Source organism: Solea solea, chromosome 13 (assembly GCF_958295425.1).
Source record: "Solea solea chromosome 13, fSolSol10.1, whole genome shotgun sequence".
Lineage (NCBI taxonomy): Eukaryota > Metazoa > Chordata > Actinopteri > Pleuronectiformes > Soleidae > Solea > Solea solea.
This window is the reverse complement of record NC_081146.1, coordinates 8,669,994-8,695,523: the sequence shown is the minus strand read 5'-3', so window position 1 is coordinate 8,695,523 and position 25,530 is coordinate 8,669,994. Positions and strand designations below refer to the sequence as shown.

At 40.3% G+C, this 25,530-nt stretch overlaps 2 protein-coding genes across 3 annotated transcripts; one reads left to right on the top strand and one right to left on the bottom strand.

Annotated features, from left to right (window-relative positions):
- Positions 1-1,282: 1,282 nt before the first annotated feature.
- Positions 1,283-3,419, bottom strand: LOC131471056 (H-2 class II histocompatibility antigen, A-U alpha chain-like). Its single transcript, XM_058647294.1, has 4 exons — positions 2,624-3,419; positions 2,174-2,437; positions 1,809-2,090; positions 1,283-1,693 (listed from the first exon to the last, which is right to left on the bottom strand). The coding sequence occupies exons 1-4, from the start codon at positions 2,697-2,699 to the stop codon at positions 1,569-1,571; spliced, it is 747 nt and encodes a 248-aa protein (XP_058503277.1). The 5' UTR covers positions 2,700-3,419; the 3' UTR covers positions 1,283-1,568.
- A 78-nt stretch (positions 3,420-3,497) lies between these two features.
- fam171a1 (family with sequence similarity 171 member A1) lies at positions 3,498-25,105 on the top strand. Of its 2 annotated transcripts, XM_058647292.1 has the most exons (9): positions 3,498-3,833; positions 11,419-11,646; positions 12,336-12,428; positions 15,163-15,321; positions 15,878-16,054; positions 19,962-20,078; positions 20,179-20,293; positions 20,810-20,927; positions 21,384-25,105. In XM_058647292.1, exons 1-9 carry the CDS (start codon positions 3,725-3,727, stop codon positions 22,953-22,955), a joined length of 2,688 nt encoding a protein of 895 aa, XP_058503275.1. In that variant the 5' UTR covers positions 3,498-3,724; the 3' UTR covers positions 22,956-25,105. The 2 variants fall into 2 exon arrangements, with proteins under 2 accessions (XP_058503275.1, XP_058503276.1); XM_058647293.1 differs by lacking the exons at positions 3,498-3,833; positions 11,419-11,646 and having other exon boundaries at positions 12,338-12,428; positions 12,597-15,321.
- The last annotated feature ends 425 nt before the right edge of the window (positions 25,106-25,530 follow it).

Below are 25,530 nucleotides of genomic sequence, written 5' to 3'. Positions count from 1 at the left end.
ATATTACAGATTCATAAAAGTATAGCCAGTTAACAACGCATGTTTCTTGAACAATAATTAATCATTCTGTAGGAGCCTAACTGAATTTTTTTGTCAATTACTATTCTGAATGATAATTTAATAACTTAAAGTGTGTGTGGTTGGTTTAAAATGTTACATTTTGTAATGTTGGGAGTATGTTGTGGCTTACAAATAATCATGCACATTTAATTGCCTATTTATAGGTAAGTACCTACTGTAAAAACAGTCAGGCAAGCACAGAGTGGAGCCACACAGTTTTTGGACCTCTCTTACTCTCTCACCTCCCTTTCTATTCAATTATGTTTTATTTTTCTTATCTTGGAAAACTGTTTGTGCCAAGAACTGTTCTATTTTTGAAGTGAACAGTTTAACTGAATTGTGGGGATCCAGTGGAGTTTTTTGGTGTCCTTGTGTGGATTACAACAAGGGAATTATTAGAGCGTCAAGCTGAGCCTTCATTAACAGGGAAACTACACATTCATTTCCTTCAAGTCTTGATTTGAATATTGAATCCACCGCAGTTAAGGGAAAATTACACTTCTTAGCTCTTCCTCAACTGAATTGTGGGTAAAATACAACATTGTATGTATTGCATTGTAAGTATATAGAGTTGCATTTACATTAAGCAATTCAAATATATATCATTAAAATTCAGGTTCTAGTGACACATAGTGTTTCTGCTTGTGTCTCCATCTGGAATCTTTTCTCAGACTCTATTATTTGTAGTAATAGTAATTTCATCTATTTTATTCACATCATGATGTGGGCCACAAGGTGGAGTAGTGGCTAACACGTTTTCTCTGAGTTTCCGGTTTCTTTCCACAGTACAAAAACCTACAGAGACCATAGGAGTGAATGTGAGAGTAAATGGTTGTTTGTCTCTGTATGTTGACCCTGCAACTGGTGACCTGTCCAGGGTGTAACCCCCACCCTTCACCCTGAGTCAGCAACCTTTATGTGGAGGATAAAGCAGCAGAAAATTAATTAATGAACACTCTTTACACACACATTTAGGCTGCTTTTTTCCATTACCTAGTTAAAACATAATATCCTTCTTTTCCATCACAACCTACAGGCAATCTAAAGAAAAATATATATTTATTTTAATTTTCACCAACTATACAAACACAACTGAGCAGAAAGTACTAACATTTTAAATCAGATTGAATTTGTGAGTTTCACAGTTATTATGAACAGAAATACTTTAACTCAACAAGACATAAGAAGAAAAATGCATTTAGTAAAGCCTGACAATGTGACCTATAACCCCCCCCCCACACACACACACACACACACACACATATAAGGAGTTGTATTATTCCTGCATCAGTTTACCAAGTGTGCACCTGTGGCACGCATCGGTGCCGTGTGAGCACTAAGGGTTAACAATGTCTATAGTTGCAAATAAATAGTCCTTCAATTAACTATGAAAAGTATATTTATGCCTTCTTTCCAAACAAAATCACGAGATAAATTTTGGTCATAATCAATTATAGTTATATTTCTGTTCAACTTATATTTCTGTTCAACATGTGTGCCATTTTGATTCATCCCCTTACATGATGCCCTTTTACAAACAAAAATGTTCCTGCTGCTACACCCAGAAAGGCAAACGTCAGACCCAACCAACAGAGAATGTCTGGTCCATGACTTTGATGACCGAAATCAGGTTCTGTGGAAGAGCATGAGAAAACGTACATCATTCCAAGGATTGCAAAACAAATACAATCTGAATATGTGTTTATGTTTGTATTCACATTTGCATGTATAAGGTTAAAAATAGTCACCCCAGAATTTTGTATCAGGCCTCTCCAGAGATAAGTGCTCCACTGTGCAGCTGTAAATGTCCCCCACATCAGGTGTGAACGTCAATGAGGATAACTGGTGGAAAGTCAGCTCATTGTTGGGGTAATATCGCCCGAGAGACACTCCCTCTGTTACTGTCTGACCATTTTTAGTCCAGGTGACTTCGATGAAAGGTGGGTAGAAATGATTCACAAAGCAGATGAGTGTGTTTTCAACTCCTAACTGAACTTCATCTGCAGCATAGACCATGGTCTCAGGAGCATCTTTTAGTGGGTTTAAAGAAATAAAAAACAAATAATTCACACAATGTCTACAAATACTAATGCAGTTCTACGGAGAACAGTACCTTTCGCTTCTGGTGGATGTCTCTCCTCTTCTGTGCAGAATAAAACAGCTGTTGCACATATGCTCTGGCTTTTCAAAGCCTTTTTATAGATAGCTATGTCGCCAAATACTTCACTCGGGTCTGACGTTATAAATTTGGGCACAGTGAAAACAAATTCCTCCTTTTCAAAATCTGTATACAAAACCTCATCACCATCACCTTCAAACTGCACCACAGTGTTGTTTTTGTTAGAGCAGCCAATTACGGTGACAGTTTCATGGACCACTGAAAAACAAAGAACGTAAGAGACAAAGATCTATGGACATGTTGTTATAAATTAATACTTACAGACAGAAACACTGTAGAATTTATCTGTGATGATATTTGTATTTGTTTTTTGTTTTTTTTAAAAACCCTCAACTTTTCACATTTCTTGAAGTTTGCTAGTAGAGAAAGTAAAGTTTTTCTTACCATGTGAAAAAGTGCAGAGACTGTTAAGTATCAGGATTATAACAGCCGAGCGCTTCATGCTTGAGCTGGAGATCATTATTAGTGGAGGCTCAACACGGAACTAAAAATCTTGTTTCACTTCTATATCACACCTTCCAACAAAATCACATGATCAGATGATTTGCTTGTAAGTAGAGGAAGTCATGTGGGTGCACCACAGTCCATTAGTAGACAGGTCTCTCTGTTATCACTTGACATGTGTGTCCATCACAAAGCACAAAGGCTGCTGGGTGTTTGATGAGGTTATACTTTAGTCAGCAAATTCTCAACTCTGCTTTGAAACTTGTTATGAAGAGGGGAATTTTAATTTTAATAACAAAATTCTACATTACATAGAAAATGATCAATGTGAGGGCGTAGTTATACAGTAAACATGTGTCAAAGGTAAAAGATTATTGAAAAAAGAATATCAACTAAACTACTGTTGATTCTGGATCTGAGTATTTCTGTTCTATGCAGGCGCTGATTGAAACACAGCAGTTGAGCTGCATTAGAGAGATGCTCTAAATTTGGCGACAGTTGAAAAAGGACACATTAGTAAAAACATTTGTTACTGCACTCTCATCTGAGAAATGTATGCAGAAACCTGTTATGTCGTCATAATATAAATATATCCTGGTCTTGTAGGTTGGCTATGGCGTTGGCTGTTTTTTTAACAGCTCTAAACTGACAGAAACGCTCTGTTATTAGGCCGGCAGGTGGCGTTGGAGGTCCGCGGAAGTAGTGTCGAGTGGGCGTGTCGTGTAGTGTGAGGGGGGGTGTCGTGTAGTGGTCTGCGTGTCTGCAGTTATACCTACTTGGGGGGCATGAGGCTCTGTGGAGCGTCTTCCTCCCTGACTCTGACTCTGGCCAGTCGATGATAAAAAAGCCAGTGAGCAGTGAAAGGGCTGGGGATGCACAACGACACTGGAAAATAACCTGTCAAACATGGAGAGTGGCATCCTCTGCGGAAAGAACCGTGTGTGCGCTCATGTGTCCGCTCAGTGAATCGGTACAAGCAGAAGATTTGGTTTCCACTTTGTTTTTCAGCCGTTTGCGTTTTGGACACTCACATCTGCAGTGATGCGGGCTGTGGACTGGAGTAGCACCGCTGCCATTCTTCTCTGCCTTCTGGGAAACCTTGTATCCAAAGCGGTCACCAAAACATCCCCGGAGGACACGGCCACGCAAGGTAAAGGCACATTTCACGCCTTTGTCCGCTCATGTAGTTCAGATATAGCGGGCTAATGGGTCCGCTTCTGCTGCTGCTGCTAGCCTGGTTCTGATGCTGCTGATGTGATGCAAACTTAGCTAACGTTAGCGAGTTAGCTGGTGTCGCGGAGAGAAAGAGCACAGAAAAGGAATATGTTTGCCTTAAAAACTGTTTTTTTCTTTATCTGGGTAACACAGAAACCTTCCACCGTAGTGGGTTTAAATGTTTTGATTAAATGTACTAATAATAGAAGGATAGTTTCTGAAAACATGCATCATGTCGTCTGGGGTAAGAGGAGCAGAAGTCCAGCTGCTGTGATTTGTCATCTAAATCAGTCAGGGTTCATTTGTGTAGCACTGTTTGTGTGTAACATAAGCACTTTAGTGCTTCAACATAAAAACAAACAACATGCAACAAACACATTGAATCCACTCACACAATGTGTATAATAGATCATTAAGTATAGAAAACATAAAAAGCAGCTGAGGAAACACTATCTCAACTTTTCAAATGGTGAGATAAATTGTGATAGATACATAATTAAACTATACTATGAGCAGTTTTGTAAGTGAGATAGATAAACAACAAAAACTTAAACAAAATAGGGCTGAATGCAAAGAAAATATGCAAATGGCACAAGAAGTAAAACAGTCAAAGAGACATATTACACATTTAGCTGTTCACATCTGTTCACCATTTACAGTACATGTGTCTAACATATAACATATGAATGTTTATTGCCTCTGTGTGTTCTAGTTCAAACCACAGCAAGGTTGCAGGAAATTATTCTTTTCATTATCTTAAAGATGTGTATTTATAATCTGGTTCATAAAATATTTGCTTATATTTGTCTGAATGTTTCTACTAAACTCTAGAGCTTCAAACACTGACCATTTAATCACTTTGTGGCTGCTACTGTATTGGTAATTTTAACATTTGTAAACTGAATATCATTGGGATTTGCACTATTGATTGAATCAAACAAGGAATCAGAAAAGAGTGTGAGTGAATAACTTTCAAGATTTGGTCATTTTAACAATGAGAAGGTCCTCATCTAAATTTAGTTGGGGAAAAAAATCTTCATATTACAATATAATTACTGCCTTTTATATCAACTTTAGGTCAGATTGCAACTTTAGTTACAGATAACGTGGGAAGAATAGATGCGAATAATATTAATATCATATCAGTGAGGTCTGTACTACAACTTCTGTAAAGTCGAACATAGCTGGGGTTTTTTATAGAGGTAATTCCGTCACCCCAGCAGCAGAAACAATGTTTGAAAGCCACCATGAATTACGATAATCTGCTGGCATCTCCTTCAATTCCTCACTTCAAAGTCCACTCTGTCAAGAATAGCAGCAAAAGTGGGGCCACATATGTTTTATCCATCACTTTTATCTTTCAGTTACAAGCTCACATACTCGGTCATCTCAGTGTGTTCACTTGCATTTTTGGACAACCCACATTTGGTTCTCATGCTGCAACTGTGTTTACTGTTGGAGTTTGAATGTAAACATGGTGTAAATGTCGTTGTACCCCAGCCAGAGTTGGAAAAATACAACAATGGGCACTTACAGTCCAAAATGTTCCGTTAGTTCCTGATAGTCTGTAACGTTTTTGACTTTTTGAATTATTTTTTTTATTTTGTTCTTAAGGCTTGTCATCAAACATGAGAATCAGCTGAATTCACAACAAGCGGTTCTGTTGAAGGTTTAAAAAATAAAAAATAAAAAATAAACTATGAAAATCCAAGTGATAATTCACAGGATGCCAGTTAATGATGAATGATGCCAGTGCCTGCTGCCTCTGTGTGCATTGTTTTCTCCTTCTTCTTCCACTCTGATTGGCACTTTGCCTCTGAGTGACCTTCACTTATTCACAAGTGAGGAGGGGTGTGTTCAGGTTGATACTGAGGACTTCTTCTGGTCTGTCCAGCAGACAGTATGGATGAGTGGAGCCAGACAGACAATCTGCCCGCAGATATAGATCTCACTCACATTACTGCTGCCCATAATAGGCATGGCGTTGCCTCTTGAAACAGACACACAGTCGCTGTAGCTCTGCAGGGGCTGCTAGGAAGCTGACCAGTCAAATCATATTGTCATCTGCTAGCCAAAATGTTATCATCAGATGCTGGCGTGAGTGAAAATAGTGGTCCACTTTACAGGAGGACACAGCGGGTCATGAGAAAACTCTAAACTGTGGGAACATGTTATTTGCTCTGCAGCCAAAGAGCAGAGCCACTCATGGTAAACAGTGTAGTATTAGACTGGAATTAAATACACAATATGTGATTTCTTCCACTAGGGGTCTTTCAGTTAAAACAACAACAGAGGACCTAGTTTGATGGCGTCGTAAAGCAGCGTGGAATGATAGGTGTTGTTGTCTGGTGAGAGCTTTGGTGGGAGAAAATGACAATGAGTCATTGTGATCCAATAGTGACAAACACACACAATACAACGCAAAAACAAAAGACAACACACTGTCTACTAGTAGTACTGAATACTTCCTTACTCTGATTTTATGTTTTTTTTTTAAGTTATAATTGTCATGTACGATGGTATACAAATGTGGCTATGAATTTTCTATGTGCTTTTTATAGTAGACATGGAGGTAACTGGTGGTGATGCAGCTACACAGAGGGTCATAGAAGAGTCGTGCTGTGTGTATGCAGTACATGTGCGGTACATGTTGCCTGCTTTGTCGATCACAATTAAAATGAAATTGTCCTTGCATATAATTGTGGATGTAAAGACTGTTGGAAATGTTTAGGCTAATGTAAGCACACTAATAAAATATATAAAACTGTAGTCTTGTCGTTTTCAGATATTTCAATGTTCAATGCATATTATATCTTTAACTGAAGTGAGAAGAACGTTCATTTGCTCTTAAGCCCCGCGATGTTACACAATTGCTATGTCCCCTGCTGAGTTAATGGTATTGACCACTGCTTTTAATTTTAATTGACTTTTAATCCAGACGAGAGAGAATTGCTGAGCACCCTTTGATTGCCTGTTTTTCTTTCTTTCTTAGTTTTACAGCAGAAATATAGGTATATTCTGTTATTTTGTTTCTTGTGGTGACACATTCAGGAGATGGTTTGTCATTTTGTGTGTCCCTTGTTCCCTGTGTGTCCCTTCTTGGTGATTCATACTCAGTCGTGTCTATTCATGTATATTTTTTCTTTGTTCTTTTTGTTAGCTCAGCTAAGCTCATTGGGTCTTCTTCTGCTGTGGGTGAACACATTATTGAGTCCTGAAGCATTTACAACAGCCTGTTGGCACTTAAGGATGGAAAGGCATGGATGGTGTAGCTCTCATTCTCTTGAACGCTAACATGGATTGTTTTGTTTTTGAAGTTCTCAAATGATGAATTGATAGTTTGCTTTGACAGCAGGGATGAATAATGTCTTCCACAGAGCGTGACCCACATGGCAAATTTTATTGTGTATTATTTGATATGTTATGAGTTACATTTAAAAGGGAAATAATTTGGTAATTTACAATGAAATCAATGCTTGACTGTTCTCTGCCGTCTGCTCAGTTGTGATGCATTTTGCATTCTGCTACAAACTGTATTACAAGTTGTGCTGCAGGACAAACTATGTAATTACATTCTCAAAGATACCGCAAACATTTTGTTCTATATTTAGAGTAAAGTTTATACATATCAGCACATAGGACAACACATCAGTCAAACAGTATCAGTCAAACAAAACAGGCTCTAATTGCTATGATAAAAGCACACAGGACTCTGTTAGTCTTTTTATTATTCACTTTTATTATACAATTCAAACAACTTTCCCGTCAGTGTTTTGTATACTCTTGGCTCCCAGTGTAGTTTGTTTAGACCTCAGCTCTTGCACTCTTCGTCACATGATTTCTGGCTCCTCTTGTGCTCAACCATGTGTTTCTGTTTGAGATGATGAAATTATGACTTTTGTTTTTATAGTCTTCTTCTGTTGAGTTATGCTTCAGTTTATAGGCCTCATGTTTTCTAGATAATTTCCAAAATCTTTCCTCACAATTTCCTAAAACTTAGCTGGTTGGTTTGTTTTAGTTGCAAAACACTAACCCACACAATTTGGTACCAAATGTCGAAACGGTAACAAGTGGCACATGTGTAACTGCAGAGTTGATGAAATTGTACAACATGAAGTCACTAAGTTTTATAAGACTTGGAAAAAAGTTTCCACTAATATATATTATTTCTTGTATGTAAGAAAACTACAGCAACAAGTATTCCAATACTTGCCAAACTGCATGGGCCTGATTTGGAAATAACTAAATAACCTTTGGCTGGACAGCATCAGAGGCCAGTCCCTCAACAGCAAATTCCCATGACTGTGTAATGTTGGTGATTGACTTGTTGGTCAGCTGAATGTTCTGCAACTGAGGGGTGAAGTTTCACTGTTGGTTGTTGAGGCCACTGCTGGCGTTTCCTCGTTGCTTTTTCCAAATTAATTGGCATTAGCTCATTCCATTATGGGGCGTTTACAAGCATTGTTGTTAACGGATTTGTTTAACTGAGTTTTGTTCTTGTTTTGTAAGTGATCCCTCTGTGAGAATTCCTTGAATTCTTTACTTTGTCCTCTTTTTGCAGCTCCACGGCAACAAGATATACCTTTACAAATTTGAATTTGTAAAAATATCTCCCTCTGAATTAGATTTTTAGGTTTTCGTCATGTGCTGTATTATACAACAGCATACTGTTATCACATGATGTAATTATTTAAGTCTTGTGTCTTCAATGAAACATACCAACATTTTACAATTGCGTATTTGTCTGTTTAATGTCATTATGACATGAATGCTTTGGGTTTATCACTGGCATCACTTTGACCTCTACTGATTTGTTACTGAACCTAATAAGCAGCAAGCAGGAGTGTGAGTGCAACTTTTGCATACAGGCGAGTTTTCCACTCAGCCTCATTTGCAGAAAGCATCTGTTCCCCCTCCTCTGTTTGGAAGAACACCAAACCTCTTCACACACCCAATGGAGGCCTGCCATACCATGCATTTCCAGTTTATCACAGCTCACTTTTACGGAGCAGAATTGTTTGCCTCCATGTAACTTCTGACTGATTCACCAAATACATACACTCTCAAGCTGTGTTTGGCTGAAAAAACAGGTACACAGAGGTTTTTTCTCCTCCTATGTCTGTCTCTCACTACTTGGACACAAATACACACAACCACCCTGCTGCTTTGGCTGCTGTTGTCTGAGATAATTGGTCTGAGATGGCAGCGTCAGTCAGGCAGATCTCTCTTTGATGCCTTTATCCTCCATATGGTTCGATATGCACAAAGATAAAGGGTCAGCATCGTGAGCAGCAGCTATGCAGATACTGGTTGTCTCCAGAATCCAAGAGTTGTGTTATGATTCAGGCCAACCACCTTCTTTGGCTCCTTGAGAAGACCCCTAGTTTGTTTAACAGTGATATCTCCAGAGTACTGATTTATTGGATGAGGTCTGGGAGGGGACTATTTGTGTGTGCATGTCTGGAGTCTCCCAGGGGAGATCTTTTAAAGTGAGCACAGCTGGTACCCCTGACAACATATCAGTGGGAGTGGGACAGGAAGTGAGGTCATGATCTCCAACACACACACTCACACACCAAATCTTAATGTAGTGGGGAGTTTCTGTCGAGGGGAAAAAAAAGGAGTCTTTATTTTCACTGCTGCCAGTGCAACTGTAATACAAAGGAAATAAGTGAAGGGTCAGAGCACATCTTCACACCAGACCATTTAGGGTAATGATGTGTTTGGTTTGAGACTGACATGTTGTCCTGCCAACTCTTACTGCCAACAAAGCACAATAACACTTCCAGACGTGCAAAGGTATCATTTCGTGCACAGATTTTTTTTGGCAGATATTGTCAGAGTGGTTTCTCGCCTACCGCAGGATCACGGAGTGGGGGGAAGGGGGCTTATTCTTGCCAAGGGTATGTATGTGTTAGCGTGTGTGTCATTGAGGGTGTGGTTACAAGAAAGAGTTTCAATGAAAACCAGTAGAAGTGTGCATGGGGGAGGTGGGTATGTTTAGGTCAAGGGAGATGGGAGGGGGGGTACCACTCTTTCAGCCTTAATTGAAAGGTCACCAAGGGTCAGTCGGCAGTCAATGATAAACAGGGTCCATGTTGTCATGTCTCCAAAAACTGAGAGACAGCAGGAGTGGCTATTAACCTGGCTATTAATGATAATAAAACACCATTTTTTTATCACTGTACCCTTGGGATATGAAACTGTAATAGATAGTTTGTTTGTTTTTTTCAGCTTGTGTTGAACCTCAGCAGTGTTTGAGCTGCCAATGGTTTCTTTACAACTCTTCTTGAAACTTTGCAGAGCGGTTGATAGAGGTAGACCAGTATGGGGTTTTCTGTGGCTAATGTCGATCTTTAGAAATCTTTTAGACATCTTATTTGGCATATTGTCTTTTTTCAGTTCTTCACAATCATGCCTGCACTGCATTGTACTTATAAATGTTTTAAATAAAAAAATAAGCTATAAATTAAATATTCATCAGCTCATCAAAAAGCTTTCATTCAACATTTTCAAATAAACATTTGGGTTAAACAAAAAAAAAAAACAACACTTGTGAAGTGTGCATGAGAGAAAAATTGCACTGCAGTTTTGGGCTGTCACAAAAATAATTGTGACTTTTCTGAGACAATTGAGAGACATTGTCATTCAGTCTGAAATTTAAGACCGTATTCTTGTTTTTTGAGAATTCACATTTGCAACCTAAAATCAGAACATGTCAGCTCACTAGTGTTGAAATTCTATCTCAAAACATTACACCCTTTCTGTGTACCTGTGTCCTTTTGGCTGCAAGTAGCAATTATTTTCTTATTTTGTCTAAGTTAAAGTTTAAAGTCTAAAAAACTTAAAAAACCCTTTTCACTGTATCAGTTTCCTACAGCCTGTGGTAGTTATGTAGTCAGATTACATGTTTTATTCAACTAACAGTCCAAAACCCAAATATTTTTGGGTTCTTGTTAAATAAGTAAAACAATAACTGATCCTTAAATTGTTTGCAGAACAATTTTCTATTAGTAGGTTAATTGATTTTTTGATCTATCTTGTTTACTGGAACATACAATGAACGATTGACCGTTGCAGTCCTTAGCAAGTTTGTGAGTCAACAACAGGCAGTCTGTGTTGAATTTTTATGTTCCTCATTTCCATTACTGAAGGTGTCCTTGGGTACAGTTGCTTTCCCTCACTGGTCTGTGGCTTCTTTGAGAGGGAGGGAAGTGGTCCATTGTTTTAAACAGGAAGTGACATTGGCAAGAGTTAAGGAAATCAAATGGTCAGATGGTTGTCGTGTTTTTGATTGGCCAGAATGTGGAAGGTTGTATCCATGGACTACAGTCAAAAGGCCTGGCACTAACACTGAATCCTTTTAAAGAGATTACTGTAATTATATCTCCACTGTGTTTTTACTGTATGTCACTGCCTGGCATGGTGGTACAATTAATCTGCTGTTTGTTTTTGTCTCTTCATAACAGCACCAACAGTTACTGTACACATCGCTCAGTAAACAGTCTGTTTATCCACAGAAGTGACTCTGAAGGTTCACCTGAGCGATGCCAGCACTCACCAGCCCCTGGGAGGAGCCACCATCCAGCTCTTCGCCAACCTCACGTCTGTAACCACAGAAACCTCATCAGCTGATGGCAACACCTACCTGCATTTTCCCTACCGCCTTGGGACACCACTGGTCGTCACTGCAACCAAACAGGGATATGTGCCAAACTCGGTGCCCTGGACTCCCAATAGATTACCTGGTAGGTTTGTGTGCGTCTCCATGTGCATTCTATGTTTCTTAGTGAGGGAGAGAGAGACAGATATTTTGGGACAGAAGCAGAGGGGATGTTACCAACACATAAACCTGGAGTGTTGGGTTTCAGCTTATTGATTTCCATGTGTCTTGTCCTACCCTCTGCATGTGTGTGTGTGGGTGTGTGAAATAAAATTGTGGGACTTTGTGCCAGAAGTGTGAGCAAATGATAAATGGAGTGCTCTATTACTAATTTATTACAAGAGATGCCAAAATCCAGCAAGCGGGGATACTTCAGCTTCAGCTTCCCTTTCACAAACACACTCACATTCAAAATAACCCCCAAGAGGCTGGATTACAGTGTGTGTGTGTGTACCATTGTTGGGGGGGGACTTTCTATAAGCCAATGGAACGGCAGCCAATTGGATTATCACGCTTACCAGCTCTGAACAATGGAAGAGTGAAAGGAAGGAAGAGGATAGAAGTGCATTTTGCTGGGTCAGGCTTGTGTCCCGCACAGCAGACAGGATGAAAGCTGGGCAATTAAAAATGCACCAAAATGGTTTAATGACTTGTTGTTTCTGATTGCGATCTCTCAAGTTGCCAGGGACATAACAGTTTGTTTCTTATCTGGTTGCGAATTTATTATGTCTGTTAATGCTGTGTGTACACTGTGTGGTTTTGTTTGTCTTCCAGTGTTTTCCTCCATCAGCCTGGACCTGCTACCAGAAAGAGCTGCCACTCTGATGGTGTATGAAGATGTTGTGGAGATTGTTTCAGGCCTACAAGGTAAACGCAGTGTCTGAATGTATAATCTGAAGAGCTGCAACATTTAAACCCCTTGTCATGATTATGCACCAGCACAGCAACAATTAAACGATAAGGGGCCGTCCTCGTCGAAACGGGTTTACTACTACTTTACTACTTTTTCCCTTCACTTAAATGTTATAATTACAGAACAAGAAAAGCTGTACTAATGCTGCATTCCAGACAACTTGGAGACGGGTAATATCCGACGTAAAATGTATGAGTTCTGACCATTAAGCTTTCTGTCCTTAATTACATGCAAACAGGTAAAGACCTTGTGTGAGTATGATGAATCTTTGTAAGCAGGGAACATGATGTGTAGGAAATGAGTGATTAACACTACAACACTAAAGATATGGCAACATTACTATTTTCACAACAATTTACATGCAGAATTAGTTTGATTGTATGAAGATATGCATTATTTTAATTATGTAGAATCAAATATGATTTATGTTTCATTTCACCCTTTTTTTTCAAGTAGGACATAATTTTTTTTTTAATACCAATTGTCTCGAATGCAGCATAAGCTGGCAAACATAATACCTCATCTGCAAATACTATGGTTTTAGACTTATTGTTCTTGAAAGAACACTGATAAAAGAATGCATATATAGTCATCCATACATATATAATCATTAGCCTTTTGTTGAGAAAGATCATATAGATCTCAAAGTAATCCGTCCTACACATACACAAAGAGTTTGTCTTTGTTTGTCAGTCTCTTTGTTAAGGTGTCTGTAATTATATTAAGGCTTTTTCACTCAGGCAAAATCAATATGGCCATTTTGTCTGCTGCGTCTTTTGTGTGTGTCTAGGGAGTAATTTAATGTGTCAGCTGTGTTGCCTGACAAAAAGACACGCATAAAAATACAGACACTATTAACATGTTAAACCCTGCCCACAGTAAGTGCCTGAGTGGAGCAATATTTGCGTCCACTGTGCGACACACTATGTTTGTCATGATGTTGTGAACGTGTAACTTGGTCACCCAGGGGAGTGATAAACTTTGGCGTGTGGCACGAGGAAAGAGAATAAAGGAACGGGGAGGAGGAGGAGGATGATACAGTATGTGCTGGGAAGTGAGGTTGTGGGCGGAGTATTTCGAGAGAATAGGGGGGAAAGGGAGAAAGGGGGATGGGCTGTGCAGTGGCCAACAGAAGGAGGAACAGATGAGGTGAAACAAAAGTGGAGGGAAAGACGACAAGTTAAGGAGGCACTCGCACAAAGAACAGATGCAGGAGAGGGACAGGAAAAGGAAGGAAAATTCGATTTACTTCTGAATTTCAAGAACGAGACTTTTGACAATGATATCAAAGTTGAAAGATACACTCTTACTGCTGAGCCAGGATTCATGTTGAGACTTAGTAGAAACACAAACACAGCGAACATTCATATACAACTGGATCTATGTCTCACTCTTCAGGAATGTGTACTCGGCACAGTCAGACCACAATGACATCACCTTGCTGAGTCCAGCTACATTCACTTATTGCAATTCATCCACAATTTGTTAACGTTACGCAGAGATGTAGAAAAATGAAAAGGAAACTATTAATTGCACAGCAAAATGTCAAAGAGTTATTCCACCGGCTATTTTTTGCTCCATTGATCCTCCAGTCACCTCCATTAAACTTGATTTGATGACTAGGAATTCCTCTCCTGCTTTTAAAAAGATTCCCGTCATCAAATGCACATAGAGGTTTTCCAAAACATTTTCGTCTACATGAAAACACAAAATAGTGCTGTCAAAAGGATACCAAGCAAACTGATGTACAGTGACATAACACTCACTGTAAAGAGAGAGATAGATTACATATCACTACCTCTCCTCAAGCAACATAAATAAAACAGTACATGTACTGTAAGCATGTTAAATATGTAGAGACACAGAGTGACATCACCAGCCAACAACTCCCCTACTTGGCAGGAGTTTTCCAAAATTTAAGACCTGACCCTGACCTGAGTATATGAAATAAAAATTAGGCATAGATGAGGAACAGATGATTGTCTTGTACAACCTCCTGAAATACACAAACATGAGTGTGCAAGATACGATCTTTGGGTTTTAAATGTAGTTAAAACTACAGTTTTAAAATACAAAATTGTCCATTGAATTTAATGGAGAAACTCAACTATGAAGTATAGTCAAGTTTGTCCAACCTATCCAACAGCTGTGCAGGCAGGGTGTAATTGATAGGTGATGGAGAAGCGCTCTATATATAGAAACACTGTATGACTCTGTGTGTGTGTTTGTCTGTGTAGGTTTGTTGTTTGTTAATTCATGAAAAGCATTTCATGCTTACTAGCAAGAAAGGTGATAACTCATTCTTAAATATACTGCACACCAAGCAATGTGTGTAAGAATTATTGACATCTAACGATGAGACTGCAGATTGCAGCAAACGTTGTTCTTCTCCACTCACCCTTCCCTTTCCTAAGTGAGTCGAGGAACTACAGTGGCCTTTACATCCCAGAGAGGGTCAAAACACTCCCATTTGTATTACTTACATTTGTAAAGTGTTATTTTTTTTAACCAACATCAATCCTGATCTTTAAAAGTATACATTTTCAGTATTTCAGTATATTCTCTCAATATATTAGGGATTATGTATGTAATTAGTTTTTAATTTAAAGTTCTGGGAATGTAACAACACTGCATTAAAGATGATCATGGTTTCTGATGGATTTGTACGTCTGTTTAACCACACACAAGGGTTCAGACGTCAGCCCACTGTTCATTTCCAGCGCAGAGCTCTGAGTCTTCCTTCTGACACTTCTTATGCCAACCTGACTGCCCTGCTCACTGTGGCCAGCTCCTCCTCCCACATCCAGCACTTCCCCCACCTGCAGGTCCTCAGTGGCAACGGCACAGGTGAGACTTGAATGACAACAGCACAAAGTTAAGATTCTGTGTTAAAATTAGAGCCAAAGACAGCAGCGATACACCAGAGTGAGACTCCGCCCTGGAGAGGCCTCTCTGTTTGATTTGCTGAAACACAATCGCCCCTGTGTGTGTGTGTGTGTGTTATAACACAAGCCCCGTGTCTGCACACTTTTAGGCACATGTTGGTGTATGTGCTCATCGTCTGATTTTTGTGTGTCCTTTCTCCTTCAGCTTGAATATCTGAAAACTCCCCCTCCACACAGCACAAATGTGCTCCCGTCTTCCTTTGAGCAACACACGCATACTTGTGCCTGTGACACTTTTCGACCTCAGTCACTGTTTTTTCACTCGACCACATGTTTCCTTCCATCCTGTCTATCCTTTGTTTTCTTTCCTATCTGTCGTTCCCCAGATAACTCTATATTACCTTGGATGTTTTATGTTTCTCCTCCCCTACTCCCTGCTACTTTCCCTGCTCCCCCTGCTGTGTACCTCCCTGCCACTCCCTGCTTTCCCTCTTACACTTTCTTGCTTTCTCTTCCAGGCATTGAGAAGACGTTTGAGTTGACTCCTGTAGTAGCCATCTCTGTTCATCTGCTGACCAGTGATGGTGTGGAGCTGCAGGTGAATGAACCAATCACAGTGTCGGTCCCCCTGCCAGTTGACAGTGGCCTGAAGGAAAATGATCACATCCCTGCTTGGAGATTTGACCCACGCTTGGGTATGTACTCTGAAACTGAAGCTTTTCTGGCTTCTCTTCTGCATGTCTATATTTATATCACCTCTAGTGAGTGCTTTGTTGAATAACCTGGAGCACTAAAGAAGGGCATAGCAGCCATTCATTTACTTCTACTGTATGCAAAAGAGGCCCACTAACATGAATTAATGGTTTGTAAAATGTAGAAAGTGGAAATTAGCACAAACCACGTGCACATTCACAGTCTCAATGAATTTATTCATTAAGTCACAGAAGTCCAAAATGTGGCACCACATTAATCTTCAATCAAAATACAAGTAACTGGTACACATCAAAGATTGGACTGTGGATTCGTAATCTCCTCAAGGGCTGTTACATTTTGAGAGCAAACAAGAGCAAATGCTCGAATCAACAGATTTATTTCAGCAGTCCTAAATCTGTCTTGTCCAATATCCCTGCTCTGAGACACACCCAACTCCCCCTTCTGGACAGACTGAGCTGAAAGACACTGATTAGATCATCAGTTGAGTCCGATGTGTTTGCACGACAAAACATTCCTCTCTGTGTACATTAGGCTCACGTTTCCAAATCCACTGTTTCTCCACATTACATTTTTGCCGATTGACTACAGGTGAAAGGTCTGTCAGGACCTATTTAACTTTGTTTGGTGAAACAAAATGCACCAGGGTGTTTGATCCGGAGCAGGAAAGATTAGTCATGTAATCACTGTGTTGTTTACAAGAAAAACAAGCAGCAGTTTTGGTAATAAGTAGAATTGCTTTCATAAAAACTGCAATTTTTATGCTATAAAACAGTTGTTTATTTATACAATGGCAGATATTGAGCAAAAAAATGTAAACATGTGTTTGGGACTTTTGTTCAATGTTCACTCTTCCTTAGCTCTGATTTTGGTCTCTAGCAACTCCTGATGAAAATAAGCAGCAGCTTAATTCTTCACCTTGTTCATCAGCTGGTCACTAACTGTCTTCTGTTTTGTGCTGACAGGTAGATAATTTTTTTAGTATTATTATTATTATTTTTAGCCTCCTGCATCCAAATACATGGCTGATGGTGAGAGACATGAATCATCAGTTTCCAGCTGTACATATGGTTTTGCTACTTTAAACAGAAATGTCTACAATTAAGTTTGACCTGCTTTTCAAGTGTTAATGATAAGGATAGTGGATGTCTGTAGAATGGGCATATGACGGTGTGTGTGCAGTAAAACATTGTTATGGATGGGACCAAAAGGAAAAGAATTAGGACATGACTAATACTAAATAACAAGTAATAACTATATTTTATGTTGTAGCACAGTGTAATTACAGTGGGCCCAACCCTAATTCTCTTGGTTAACTATGATTATAAATGACACACACACACACAAGTATATAAGTAAAAATTGCAATTTGTTCATTTTGACAAACCAATATTTATCCATATGTGTCTTCTGTTTTGGTCATGAGAAGAGGAAGGCATTTAGCACATTCGAGGAATACCTCTGTAGTCCTGCGCAGTTTTCTGAATAGCCCATAAAACATTCCTGCTGAGAAAGGAAACATAATGGAGGCCAATCATTTACAGTATTATACAGTATACTGGACTCATAAAAAGGGCTTTGATAAAAGCGGAAGGACCCCTAACACATACATGCCCACTCGAAGCCTGCACATACAGGCTGCAGAGGCAGAAGTATTACCTGGACCTTCTGTGAGCTACATCTCTTGTTCCTTAGCAACCCAGCAAATAAGTAACACACCAAAAAAGCCTGGCTAATAATTACGTTTTTTTCATAGATTCATTGTGTGTGTGTGTGTGTGTGTGCGTGTAAGTGTGGTTATGTGTGTTACTCTGAGCATAAAACTACTTAAAACTAAAAAAGTAGTTAAGGCTGATAAAAGCTCACAAAGAAGCCAGTTTGTTTACAAAGTGTGAGACACAGACTTTACGCATGCTCACAAGTACTTAACCAGTTTTCTCAAAATGATGCTCTGCCTCTTTAGGAGTATGAGTACTGCTGGTCCTGACAAGGTCAGTGTGTATGCCAGAAAAGACAAAAAATAACACACGCATACAAACACACAAACCGGTTTCTCAACAATCTTTTGGGAGAACTGATGTCACATCAGACAGTTCAAGTTCTTGTGTGTGATTCATAAACAGACACACCTTCAACCAGGCAGGAGTTTGATGATGCAAATAAGGGAAGCGCAGGCTGCTATCTGTGACTGATGCAAACTGAAGTGAAAAGACTCATTGTCAGCCGTGTTGACTTAGCATGAATGGGGGAGAAGCAGAAGTAATATCCAACCTGCAGTGACTGATAGATATTTGCATTGTGCCTGAGCAGTTGCCAGTCTGTCAGCAGTGTATTGTATGAAAGCGTGGGAACACAGCCATTAAATGTCCTGATTAAACAGGTCAGTGGCAAAGAGAGAGGAGTCCCCCATGGAAAAGACTGAACCAGAGGGAATCGAGGCAGAGCTGGGCACAGGCCAGTGCGTGCATGCGTGTGTGTGTGCGTGTGTGTACTTGTTTATTAGCTCTTTAGCACCTTATCTGGCATAAACGCTGACCTTGTTTGGAGACCAAAACCTGGTCCTAATGAGGCAGAAACTCATTTTGACAGAACTGGTAAAGTATAGGACTATGATTTGAATTGTGGTCAGGCTAGAGGTTAGGGTTAGACACTAACTGGTTAAGGAAAAGGATAGGGACAATGCTTTTTTTAGTCTGTCCAAATGAATGGAAGTCAATGCAGTGTCCTTAGCACAAACCTGTGTGTGTGTGTGTGTGTGTGTGTGTGTGATAGCGAGAGAGAGGGTTGCTGAGTCACACAGGTTCTCTAATTTCTCTCAGCCTGTTTCTTGTGGCTTTCCCCTTATCTCTCCTTCCATTCCTCTCATTTGTCCACACTTATTTCCTTGTTTTTTCCCCTCTCTCCGTCTCTTTATTCTTTGAATATCCTCTCGTTCTTGTTTGGTTTCCTCCTTCCTGAAGATCGTTGCAGATTCCTGACCTCTCAGTGTCAGATACCTACAAATAAACATCGGAACAAAGTGACCTTTACCATGTTAGCCCTGAGACTACGAGTGGAGGGGAAGTGTAAAGACATAAGCGACAGTTTCCGTCTGCTGCAGATTTACTGTGAGCCCAGCAATCCTTGCCTTTGGCTTTGTTGTGGTTTTTGGCATAGTTGGAGCTGCCATTGTGCCTCAGTTCATAGGCTCCCACTGATATTTGACAGAGCATGCTGCCTCCCTGTGGGGAGGTACTGTCAAAACACTCTATACTCTCCACTAAAGAGCTTGAATCAGATCAGTGGTTTACAAAAAATTTTAATCAGTTTATCTGCAGATTAACCTGCCCCTAACAGTACCCATATTATTTCATGTTGCTTCAGTATGATTTCTAAATATGATTTAACATTTTGCATGCATTCTATTCAGCTTGCCAAATATCAACCTGTTTTAAAGGGATCATTATTTTTTTGGGAAGACGTTGGAGTAGTGAGTAGTGCTCTAGTAGCGGGGATAGAGGATTTTATGCATGAAAAATGTTAGCACTGGGACGTGGCCTTTAAAAATGTGATATAAAAATAAATGTAGGCTCGATCATCCTAATAGTTTTCCATCATACTCGCTGTGTCCAGTATATTGAACTGTGAGTAAATTATATGCTTTGTGGTTATAAAAATGTCTCTCATGCACCCCTGCAGTAACCCTATTAATCACACATAAATAGATTATGTACCTGAATGTAGCTAAATGCAGTGCTGCTTTGTCTTTACAGAGTTAATAAGAATCCGGTGGGATGTAGCAACTGGTTGTGTCAGTTGTCAGTTGTCAGTGATTTACACAGTGTAGGTGGTTTTTAATATAGAATAATTGTGGATAAATTATAATTTGAAGCTGTATGTGTGTGTGTGCAGGTGCCTGGATAAAAAGCAGTTGGGGTCATGTGCAACGGGAGGGAAACCAGCTCAGTCTGACCTACATTGCTCCTCAGCTAGGATACTGGGTTGCTGCCATGTCTCCACTACATTCAGGTGAGACGCTACGTTGACACCAATTACATTTATTTTGTTTACTGTCAAATAAGTAAAACACTTAATTTTCTGCTTTTGTTTTGATGTTTGCTTCTAACAGGTCCAGTGTTTGCAAAGGATATCAGCACATACCACACTGTGTTTCTCTTGGCTATACTGGGAGGCATGGCTCTCATCCTGCTTTGCCTGCTCTGCCTTCTGATATACTACTGCAGGTTTGTGCAAACCCTTTCACAAAGACTGTTTCTGTCAAAATAGAAGAAGCTTTATTGACATGGGGAGTAAACAGCCAATATGGGTCTCTTTATATTTCAATGGTACTATGGAATGTATATATATATATATATATATATATATATATATATATATATATATATATATATATATATATATATATATATATATATAAATGTAGCTAGAACAGGTAATACTGCCACATTTTGTTCCTTTGCCTCAGGCTCATTCCTTTTACACATTACCTCTTGTTCATTTGTTATATAAGGACCAAATGGATTAAAATGTTCCATCAGAATCATGTTTTGTCTTGGTTGCAGCACAAATACCATTATGCAGATTTTAGTTGACTTTAACAAAAAAGCATTTGCTCTATTTGGGTTGTCATTCTGTTGGGGGCCAAACAAAAACAGTGGATGTGTTAACTGTTGCAGTGTTGGAAGAAGTCGTTTGACATATTTAAATCCTAATCTCTGCTGTTTTTCTGTGTTGTACAGGAGACGTTGTTTGAAGCCTCGCGGGTCTCACCGCAAGTTCACAATCTCCTCTGGTCTGGACAGTAGTAAAAGGGATCAAGCCACTTCCATGTCACACATGAACCTCATCAGCAATGAGGTCAGTATGTCATTCACAGAATAGTCATTTTGCTTAAATGCAGATAACAAACAGAGGAAGTATGAATGATTTTCTCAAACGACTATATGGGGAGTCCACGAAGGAGTATTAGTGCCAGCCAAAAAAAATTACCTGGCACAAGGGGAAAAAGCAGGCGAAAAAAAAAAAGAAAAAAAGCCAGGGGCGCTAGGGCCTCTGGTGTGGTAGTGTCTGCGTCTCAGAAGCCGCTTCTGTCTGAGCTCCACACCGACAGGATCAAGCAACTTGATCAGTTGCCTTATTGTATCTTGTGATACAACATACCCTCTCTGGATGGCACGCAAGTCCAACCATCAGTACCCCCGCATCTGCCCCGTCCAGAAGTCACTACTGTCTCTGTTATTGTCTCATGATTAAATTACACTTTCCTTGGTTTTGGTATGTCTTGCTTACGGTTCATTTTGTGGTTTCCTCTAGGTGCAGCTTGAACTCGTTTCCACAGCAACGGAACCTGACATGACTACACCGATGCTAAAGCCTTCCTCATACGAGCACCAAGACAATCAGCGACAACACAGTTTAATCCATCACAGCAAGCACAGCCGTTCTTCTCTTGGCAACAACAGTCATCACGGCTTGTCTCTTGGCAATCTGACGCCTCGCAGCAAAGACTATCGACAGTCTGTGGAAACGTTCCATTTAAAGGCTGCCCTTTCATCGGGAACAGACCATGGCTACCGTCAATCCTACACCTCTGTCTGTTCATCAGGCAACCACATTTCTGATGCACTTTTATCAGTGAGTCACGGTCAAGCATCAGCTAACCAACTGAGCGGTATTGGGATTGTTGATTGTGCCTCCCCTTCATCTCCTCCTCACTCCCCAATTAGAGGGGAGGTGGGTGAGTGCAGGGCCCCTGACTATCTTCTGTCCCGCTCTGTGGACCACCTGGAGCGCCAAAACCCGCCATCACTCTCCCGACCAGGCCAGCTGCTCTGCTGTGGATCTGTGGACCTTCTGAGTGGGGGAGAAGGCTACCCAAGGGTGCGTCCCACATTGGTGATCCCAGCACACTACATGCGCCTGCCTGGGGAGCACCCTCTGTCTGGTCAGGCCCTCCTCCTGCAGACAGACCAACAGAGTGACCTGGAGACAATCCAGGCTGAGTTAAATGCCTCACATTCCCAGCAGCCCTTGGGGCAAGCCCGCACAGACTCTTCCCCAGGTCCGACCAAGCAAGGTGATGGAGAGAGGCTGGGCCTGTCAGAATCTCTCTCTATTCCAGCAGCTCTTGGGGAAACGGCTCTAGTGGAAATAAACAGCGAGGACACCTTATTGGCTGAAAAGACTTTAATGGAGCTGCGAGGAGGGAAGCCTCTCCCTCACCCACGAGCCTGGTTTGTCTCACTGGATGGACGTTCCAACGCTCACATTCGCCACTCCTACATCGACCTCCAGCGGGCAGGGTGCCAAACCAACCCGTCGGGTGCAGGAGGTCAGAAGGGCAGTGGCAGAGGCAGGAGAAGAGGCAATGGCAACGATGCCAGTCTGGACTCTGGTGTGGACCTGAATGAGCCGAGAGTGGGGCGCAGGGGGAAAGACGCAGAGCAGGAAGAGAGAGAAATTGAGAGAGACAGGTCAAGGTTTGCAACACCAGCCATGGCCTACACTCAGCTGGTGTATGTGGATGATCTGGATCAAGGTGGCAGCGAGGATGAGACGCCTACGTGCAGCCCTGAGGACATCAAAACAGGACCCATCTTGTCCGACAAAGCAGAAGGTCAAAGAGGGGATCAGGGGCAGGAGGTCATGGAAGGTAACGCGGGAAAGGGGATACTAATACAAGAGGATCCCCCATCACTTTCCTCCCCATCTCCTGCTTCTTCTCCTCCTCTGCCGACACCAGAGGGTGTGACTTTCAGGACTGAACATGCGCTGCTGACAGTGTCCCCAGACGATGATGCAGCACAAGAGGAGGGAGAAGAGGAAAAAAAGAGTCCATGGCAGAGGAGAGAGGAGCGACCTCTGCTGGCATTTAATATGAAATGATTCACTGATGGACCCCAAAGGATAGGTTCACATTTGCTTTTAAGTTTTTAATAGTTATACACGTAACCATATTGGAAGTGTTACTGGGCGTCAGAAACTCCCCTTAAAGCATTTTCATGGGGATGGGGATGAGGGATGGCTGCACACCAGTCTTCACGGATTCTGGATTTTATTACTTTATTGATCCCAGTAGGAAACAGACATGTTTTTAATTACACATGAATCAAAAACAAATCAGTGACACAAGAAGGCAAAAGTAATATAATGATCGTGTCTTCTAGAAATTGACGACAGTTGACTACACTAGTTTGAGTATATATACAGTATGAATACACACAATTTGAAACAATGTGGGAATAACATATTTGGGCTTGTCAGTTTTGTTTTGAGACAAATAAAAGTTAACCTATCATTAAACTATGTTCACCCATCTGCCCACACCACAACGGGAAGGCTATGAACATATTAAATTGACAACTTTATAAAGCACTGACAAAGTACAATAGCACTGGGATCCTTTTTAGACGTGAACACGAGGGCGTGAATCTGATCCTTCATGAACTTTTATTTCCCCTTCAAAAAATTACCACTGTCCATCTTGTCATTCTTAAGATTCACTACATAAACTGACAATGTTTTATGCACAACAAATATATGCCTTTTTTATAACTAGCCTTGTACATGTAAATGAACTGTAGAAACAGTCAATGGATGGTTCTCGCAAATGAAAGACTTCAGGAACCTTTTTTTCTTGAGCCATATTGGCCTGTGCCCACTGGCAAAACCTGGGAACACACGACACGTTGAAAGCATGATTGTAACCCCATTAACCATTCTGATTGTGGTGCAGCGTTTCACAGCTGGCTGGAGAGGTGGTGATTTACTGGGTTTAGTAAGATCAGTCCTGTATTTTTAATGGTTTGAATATGAGGCTAGAGTTTAATCTGGCTCACCTGAAAGCTGTGTGGGTTTTTATATAAATGCAACACGGGATGTTTATGGACTGAAGAAATGAAACCACTATTTGCTCTACAGTGTAATCAGATAATGTGACACACCACTATGTTGGTGGGTTAGGATTTAATCCCACCACGAAACTGTAGTTCTACCCTTGCGAGGTGTAATAATATGAAGGGTTTTGTATTTGGTGAACCACTGACTGGCATATTTTTTGCTCTGAAGGCTATGCATTACTTTTATACATCTGCTTGATATGCCTTTTTTGTCATTTTATTCACTTTGATTTTAATTGCCAACACAAAGTATTTTATCCAAAAGTAGGATTTTTTTTTATTGTTTTTAAATATGTTAAGGGCTTTTCCTCTTCACTTGCCTTATTTTAAGAACTTGCATAAACAAACACATACTAATGCATACCTTATGACCTGAAACCAAATCGTTTCGTGTGCTGTACCTTTTTTTTTCTTCAGTTTCCTGATGTTCCAAGTGCCTTTGACTTATTTATTTCTAACCTTTTTTTGCCTTCAGCTTTCCTCCACTACCTCAGCTCTCCCGCTCTCTCTCCCCCACTCTTGAAATGAAGCATGCAGTAAACTTTCCTCCGCACTACAAGCTACACTGCAGACATCTCAGAAAATGTCTACCAGCTGCTGCAACTGTAAAACCTTCTACAGCAATTATCAAAGCACTAATTCCTCTTTACGTAAGCAGTTAATAATTTGCAGGAGTTTTCAGTGTAGCACAGGATACATAAAGCTAAGTGTGACTGTATGTGAAACTAAACTGCAGACCATTTCAGTGCAGTTTTTAAACTGTTGTGTTTCTGGGGAGGGGGTGAATGTTTGTTTCAAGTGTTTTTTTTTTTTATGTGCACCTGGGTGGTGGTAGTGTCCATTTGTGATGCTGCTGTTGCGAGTTTGTATTGTAAGACTGTGTCCACATGAGAGTACTGAGAAATAATCAACTTATATCCACTCGAGGATGATCTTGTTCCCAATCAGAGTGTATAATTCTTTCCTTCTACCTGGTCGATATGTTGTGTGAGTTTGTGTAGTGAATGACACTATTCTGTCCCACAGCAACCTCCACTTTGCAGCTGGTGTTGCAGTGTAGCATCCTGAGTGTGTAAATTGGTCGCTTGCATCATATTTGGAGCCTATTATTCTGAATAAACAACCAAACTGGAAGAATGTGTCGGTGTTTGTATACTTGAATAAATATGTACATTTGTAAGCTGAGAGTGCATAAACAGTTAATTGCAGGGAGTAATGGACAGTTTGATGGTGTCATGCATTGTGTGCATTGAGCTTATTGGCACCATGGAGGCAACAGTGGCACAGAGTCAGTCAGTTTCCAAAAGAATACAAAGAAACAAACATGATTAACAAAACGACAACAATTTAAGACCAACCACAACACAAAACAACTACACAGAGTGACATAATCACCACAAGGAGACAAAAAATAACTTAAGTGATGCAAGATGTCTATAAAGATAAAACCACTACAAATAATACTTAATGTTTGAGGGAGATTTTTTTCCCCCTAGATTTTATATTATACAGTTATTACACGTTGATATATTTGTAAGTAAATAAAATACCAAGACCTTGTC

Bases quoted from the DNA above. Each gene is read 5' to 3' on its own strand.
- LOC131471056 (XM_058647294.1), bottom strand. From the start codon at position 2,699: ATGATCTCCAGCTCAAGCATGAAGCGCTCGGCTGTTATAATCCTGATA. The intron at 2,091-2,173 runs GTACTGTTCTCC...ACCCACTAAAAG, and splicing joins ACATCCACCAGAAGCGAAAG to ATGCTCCTGAGACCATGGTC. The intron at 1,694-1,808 runs GTGACTATTTTT...GCTCTTCCACAG, and splicing joins GCCTGATACAAAATTCTGGG to AACCTGATTTCGGTCATCAA.
- fam171a1 (XM_058647292.1), top strand. From the start codon at position 3,725: ATGCGGGCTGTGGACTGGAGTAGCACCGCTGCCATTCTTCTCTGCCTT. The intron at 11,647-12,335 runs GTAGGTTTGTGT...TTTGTCTTCCAG, and splicing joins GACTCCCAATAGATTACCTG to TGTTTTCCTCCATCAGCCTG. The intron at 20,294-20,809 runs GTTTGTGCAAAC...TGTGTTGTACAG, and splicing joins CTTCTGATATACTACTGCAG to GAGACGTTGTTTGAAGCCTC.